The following is a 6,000-nucleotide window of genomic DNA, read 5'->3' on the forward strand; positions in this document are numbered from 1 at the left end:
AGCAGCACCCGCCTCCGCCCGCTTCTCCCAGGACACCCCCCACCCCCTCCCACCAGGAGCCAGAACCCTGGAGAACTTGCTAGAGGAGTCGAGGTCCCGGTCTGATTGGTCGGATGCAGGCGGAGGGGGTGGCTTATTCAAATAACGGGCCTCGCTCTGGGCTCTTCGGGAAGGCGCCAGAAGGTTCCTGGCAGGAGGAGGCGGGTCTGGGCAGCTGCATAAAAGGCGTGCCTTGAGCCGGGGCTGGCATATCCCAGCTGAGCATACACTGAGAATACGAGCGAGCTGCGAGCTAAGGTCACCGCAGAACCAGCCACCAGCCCATAGCCACGAGCCGAGATCAGAGCGAGATCCAGGACTCCAGAGGGCACAGCAGCACCGCCAGCACCGCCAGCACCGCCAGCACCGCCAGCACCTCCGTGTCTCCCGGCACCTGCAGCCCCCGCTTCTGTCCAGCCTCAGGAGAGAGAAGACAAGAGGTCCTCCAGAAGTCATGTCCGCCCCCAAGGGACCCGCCATCGGCATCGACCTGGGCACCACCTACTCCTGCGTGGGCGTGTTCCAGCACGGCAAGGTGGAGATCATCGCCAACGACCAGGGCAACCGCACCACGCCCAGCTACGTGGCCTTCACGGACACCGAGAGGCTGGTCGGGGATGCGGCCAAGAACCAGGTGGCCATGAACCCCCAGAACACCGTGTTCGATGCCAAGCGGCTGATCGGCCGCAAGTTCTCGGACGGCGTGGTCCAGGCAGATATGAAGCACTGGCCGTTCCAGGTGGTCAGCGAGGCCGGGAAGCCCCAGGTGCGAGTGTCCTACAAGGGGGAGAGCAAGGCCTTCTACCCGGAGGAGATCTCGTCCATGGTGCTGAGCAAGATGAAGGAGACGGCCGAGGCGTACCTGGGCCAGCCGGTCAGCAGCGCTGTCATCACGGTGCCCGCCTACTTCAACGACGCCCAGAGGCAGGCCACCAAGGATGCCGGGGCCATAGCCGGCCTCCACGTGCTGCGGATCATCAACGAGCCCACGGCGGCAGCCATCGCCTACGGGCTGGACAGGGCCGGCTCGTCGCGGGAGAGGAACGTGCTCATCTTCGATCTGGGCGGCGGCACCTTCGACGTGTCCATCCTCACCATCGACGGGGGCGTTTTTGAGGTGAAGGCCACGGCCGGGGACACCCACCTGGGCGGGGAGGACTTTGACAACCGCCTGGTGAACCACTTCGTGGAGGAGTTTAAGCGCAAGTTCAGGAAGGACATAAGCCAGAACAAGCGCGCCCTCAGGAGGCTCCGCACTGCCTGCGAACGGGCCAAGCGCACCCTGTCGTCCAGCAGCCAAGCCAGCCTGGAGATCGATTCCCTGTACGAGGGCACCGACTTCTACACCAGCATCACCCGCGCTCGCTTCGAGGAGCTCTGCTCAGACCTGTTCCGCGGAACCCTGGAGCCGGTGCAGAAAGCCCTGGGCGACGCCAAGATGGACAAGAGCCAGATCCACGACGTGGTGCTGGTGGGGGGCTCCACGCGGATCCCTAAAGTCCAGAAGCTGCTGCAGGACTTCTTCGATGGCAAGGAGCTGAACAAGAGCATCAACCCGGACGAAGCCGTGGCCTACGGGGCGGCGGTGCAGGCGGCCGTGCTGACGGGAGACAGCTCGCACAAGGTGCAGGATCTCCTGCTCCTCGACGTGACCCCGCTGTCCCTGGGTCTGGAGACAGCCGGCGGGGTGATGACGCCGCTCATCCAGAGGAACTCCACCATCCCCACCAGGCAGACCCAGACCTTCACCACCTATTCGGACAACCAGCCCGGGGTCCTGATCCAGGTCTACGAAGGGGAGAGGGCCATGACCCGCGACAATAACTTGCTGGGCACGTTTGAGCTGGGGGGCATCCCTCCTGCGCCCCGCGGCGTCCCCCGAGTGGAGGTGGCCTTCGACATCGATGCCAACGGCATCCTGAACGTCTCGGCCACCGACAAGAGCACCGGCAAGGCCAACCGCATCACCATCACCAATGACAAGGGCCGGCTGAGCAAGGAGCAGGTGCAGAGGATGCTGCAGGAGGCCGAGAAGTACAAGGCTGAGGACGAGGCTCAGCGGGACAGGGTGGCTGCCAAGAACGCCCTGGAGGCTTATGCCTTCCAGGTGAAGAGCGCCGTGCAGGAGGAGTCTCTCCAGGACAAGATCAAGGAGGAAGACAGAAGGAGGGTGCTGGACAAGTGCCAGGAAGTCCTCTCCTGGCTGGACGCCAACCAGCTGGCAGGCAAGGACGAGTATGAGCACCGCAGGAAGGAGCTCGAGCGCCTGTGTCACCCCATCATGGCCCAGCTCTACCAGGCACCGCCTTCACAGGGAGGGAGCAGCTGTGGGGCCCAGGCCCGGCATGCCAGCTCCACCTCTGGGCCCATCATTGAAGAGGTGGATTAAGGCACCTTGGCTGGCCAGCAAGCCCAAATGCTGCTCATGCCCCCCCAGACTCTGCTCTTTCCCCAACTCCTGTCACTGGGCAGCTCTCTTCCTACCAGCCCCCTCCCTGGGGTCAGCCACCCTTTGGCTTTGCCAGAGAACTCCACTCCTCTCTTCTCTTCTCTTCTCTTCTCTTCTCTTCTCTTCTCTTCTCTTCTCTTCTCTTCTCTTCTCTTCTCTTCTCTTCTCTTCTCTTCGGGACAAGCGGAAGACTGCTGTCTCTTCAGCTCCTTGTCCTATGACTGTAACCTGTATCTGCTTTGTTCTTTGCCTCTTGGAATTGTTTTTTATCAAAGACATTTGTATTATTTATTCAGAAAATGACAATAAACGATGAAAAGTAATTATCGGTTGCTCTCTGCTTCCAACTGTCAGTACAGTTGTCAGTACAGCAAGGGTAGAAGCACATCACAGTTTAAAAGCCATCCTTTAAAAATCAGTTGTTCCCCATGACTTCTGGTATTACATCATCTTCCTTTCCAAAGGTGCCTGTCTCTTCCCTAGTGAGCTCTCACTTTAAAGGGTGTTTCACAAGGAGAAGTTGGGACAGTTTAGCCAAACCAGGGAAGACTTCACCTCATTCATGAACTGTTTCACATCTAAGGTTCCCCAAACTCTGAAATGAAGGTAGGGCTCAGTAGAGCCCTTCAGGAGTCACAACTCATGCACTTATGAGTGAACATCTGCACATGTGGTTTCCTTCCTGGACCAAAGAGAAGGGGCCTTGGGGGAGGCAGGGCAGTGTCCTGGGGTTGGGATGAGAAGATCAAGTCACATCCCCTTCTTTGCAAGTGCAAGATGGTGGACCCTAGTCATTTCCACCCTGCTTCATCTGGAATTGCTCCTTCCCAGCCCTGGCCTGGTTTATCTTCCTCTGGGCTTACAACCCTGTTCAGACCCAGACTATAAGCAGTCTGAAAGGTAGAGAAGAACCCTCCCTCCCAACACACACACACACACACACATTCTATAGGTGACATCTGTTGTTTCTCCTCTGTACCCAGAGTTCTTCCTTTCATCTCTTAGTTCCTATGCTCAGGAATCCATTCTATGAAAACAAACAAAAAAAGTAGGGAGTAAAAGCAACTAAAATTAATGCCCCCTCCTGCAATATAATGATAAAATCCAGTACAAAGATTTAGAATTGGGAGGCAGGCAGGAGTTAGTGGAGAGTGCACCAGACCTGGAGATGGGAAGTCCTGGGTTCACACCCAGCCTCTGACACTTCCCACCTGTGGGATTCTGGGCAAGTCCCTGAATCCTGACTGCCTGGCCCTACCATTGACACTAAGACCAAAGTTAAGGGTTAAAAAAGAAGAGGAAGAAGATTTAGAATTGGAAGACACCTTATATACTATATAGTTTAACCCTTTCATTTTAGAAATGAAGAGCAAACTAGGCCCAGGATCACATACTTACTAAATTATAGCATAGTGAATGTGTGCCACAGGTCAGTTAAAGTCACAGGGTTCAGACATAATTTGTTCCTATTTCAAATATCACTTGGGTTGTATGGCTATGTACTGGGCAGAGGAGGGAGAAATCGTGAGGGTTTGCTTCATAAATCTTGAGAAATCAGTTCATCCTCACTAGAAAAAAAAAAATTGTTCCAGCAGGTCTAAAATTCTTGGGGCAGAGTGCATCAGTCAATCCCCCCATCCCACTTCAAGTATGGATGTAGGCTAGCCCAGCTTCCTCACCCAATGGAGGATTCCTCCCTGGAATCAGTGCTGGGCCCCTCCTGGCTGATCAGACTGTCACCTCTGTAGTGGCAGGAGGAGGAGGAGGAGGACAATGGCCTCAGGAATTGTGCTTTATCACTGCCTTTATCAGGGCCTTATAACTTTCAAAGCTGGATTTATTCATGATGTTTTGGTAAACAGATTGTTCCTGGTTCTGCTTACTTCAATCATCATCACTTCATAGTGGTCTTCCCAGCTTGGAAACTTGGTATATTCTGTTTCATTCATATGCCATCACTCATCAGTAGATAAGCAGGTTCTTGTTTTCCAGTTTTTTGCTACTATTAAAAAGATCCCGTAAATATTTTATCCTTCTGTGTCCTTTCTTTCATCTTTTTGGGTTATAGCCTGAAATCAGACATTATTCAAAGACTGCTGATAATGGGATGAGCAGAATTTGTAAACTATACTTTTTACAAAATTGGACACATGATTTTCTCATGTCTCCTCTGTTTGCCTGAATGAAAAGAAATATCTGCAATTTAGAACAATCTAGTTTAATATCAGATAAGCTTTAAATCAGATTTCTAGAAATATTTGTATCTACCTTCCCCCCCCTCCCCCCATCCTAGGAAAATGAGAGGTGAAGTTGTTGTACAGAGGTGTCACACTTGACGGGTGAATATAGCAACAACACTTCTGGGTTCAGCACAAAGCAGATTGAAACATAATTGGAAAATATGTAACAAAAGAACTAAAAATATAATAAAGTTGGCATTTCTTTGAAAACTAAGTTAACATACAGCCTGCAGGGATCCTTATGAAGAGATTTGTGTCTCTCCTTTCTATTTGAGTTTGGTGTAGTTGATAGAGTCAGGAAGACTGGAGTCCAAGAGCTCCCTCTGACACAGACCAGCTATTCCACCCTACACAAATCATTTAACATCCTAGTGCTCCTTGCAGCTAACTCTCTGTAAATTGCCAAGAAGGTGATGAAAGAATCAAGGAAGCATTTGCTTGGCACCTACTGTGTGCTGATGATAGAAAAAAGAAGTAAGACATTGTTTCCTCTCAAGGAGCTCACATGAAAATCACTGAGTCAACACATAGGGATAGTTTCAACTACAAGTCAGAGGAAAAGGGCCTCCAGGCCTTGGGGAACAGCAGAAAAGTGGTCATCAATGCCTCTTCTTTAATGTCATTTCCATTGAGAAAGTCGTTTATGAGCCATTTGGGAGGGCCAGGATTTTAGTGGCAAGAACATACCTGTCTGAGTCTGTAGTAGACTGAGAGGGGGCCACCAGGATGCTTCTCCTCCTTCCCTGATTTTGATCTCTTTTATTCTTGTTTTGCTTTACTTCTGCTCACTGTTCACTCTTCTGTTCACTATTCATCAGTTCATAGTGCTCTTCTGCATTCCTCCAGAATTGCCCCTTGTATGATTTCCATTTTCCCTTAAGAGGGGCTGAATCCCATCTTCTGTGGGAAGCCTGTTCAGGTCCCAGTGCTAGTGCCCTTCCTCCATCATTCCTGGGTATTTCACTCCCTTGTCTATCTTTTGCTTTCTTTTATATCCTTCCCTTCTGACTTAGAAACTCTTGGTTCCAAGGCAGAAGAGCAGTAAGAGCTTGGTACAAGCCTCAGAGTCACACACCTAGAACACATCTCAGGCCACATTTGAACCACAGGTCTACTGTCTCTAGACACAGCTCTCTGTCTCCTAAACAACCCAGCCTCCTCCCCACCCACCACCCACCCCATGCTGTATATAATCTCATTGACAGACTTTATACTTGAGTTTTATATTTTTCTCATGTGCTTGTTGTCATCCCCATTAGAATGTAAGTTCAC

The 6,000-nt window shown here is 51.9% G+C and overlaps 1 protein-coding gene across 1 annotated transcript; it reads left to right on the top strand.

Annotated features, from left to right (window-relative positions):
- Positions 1 to 202: 202 nt before the first annotated feature.
- On the top strand, positions 203 to 2,805 carry LOC100015032 (heat shock 70 kDa protein 6-like). Its single transcript, XM_001369188.5, has one exon. It carries the CDS (start codon positions 494 to 496, stop codon positions 2,426 to 2,428), a length of 1,935 nt encoding a protein of 644 aa, XP_001369225.2. The 5' UTR covers positions 203 to 493; the 3' UTR covers positions 2,429 to 2,805.
- Positions 2,806 to 6,000: the final 3,195 nt, after the last annotated feature.

This window comes from Monodelphis domestica, chromosome 2 (assembly GCF_027887165.1).
Source record: "Monodelphis domestica isolate mMonDom1 chromosome 2, mMonDom1.pri, whole genome shotgun sequence".
NCBI classification, from domain to species: Eukaryota; Metazoa; Chordata; class Mammalia; order Didelphimorphia; family Didelphidae; genus Monodelphis; species Monodelphis domestica.

What these genes read in the sequence shown, in the direction of transcription:
- LOC100015032 (XM_001369188.5), top strand. Translation starts at nt 494, where the DNA reads ATGTCCGCCCCCAAGGGACCCGCCATCGGCATCGACCTGGGCACCACC.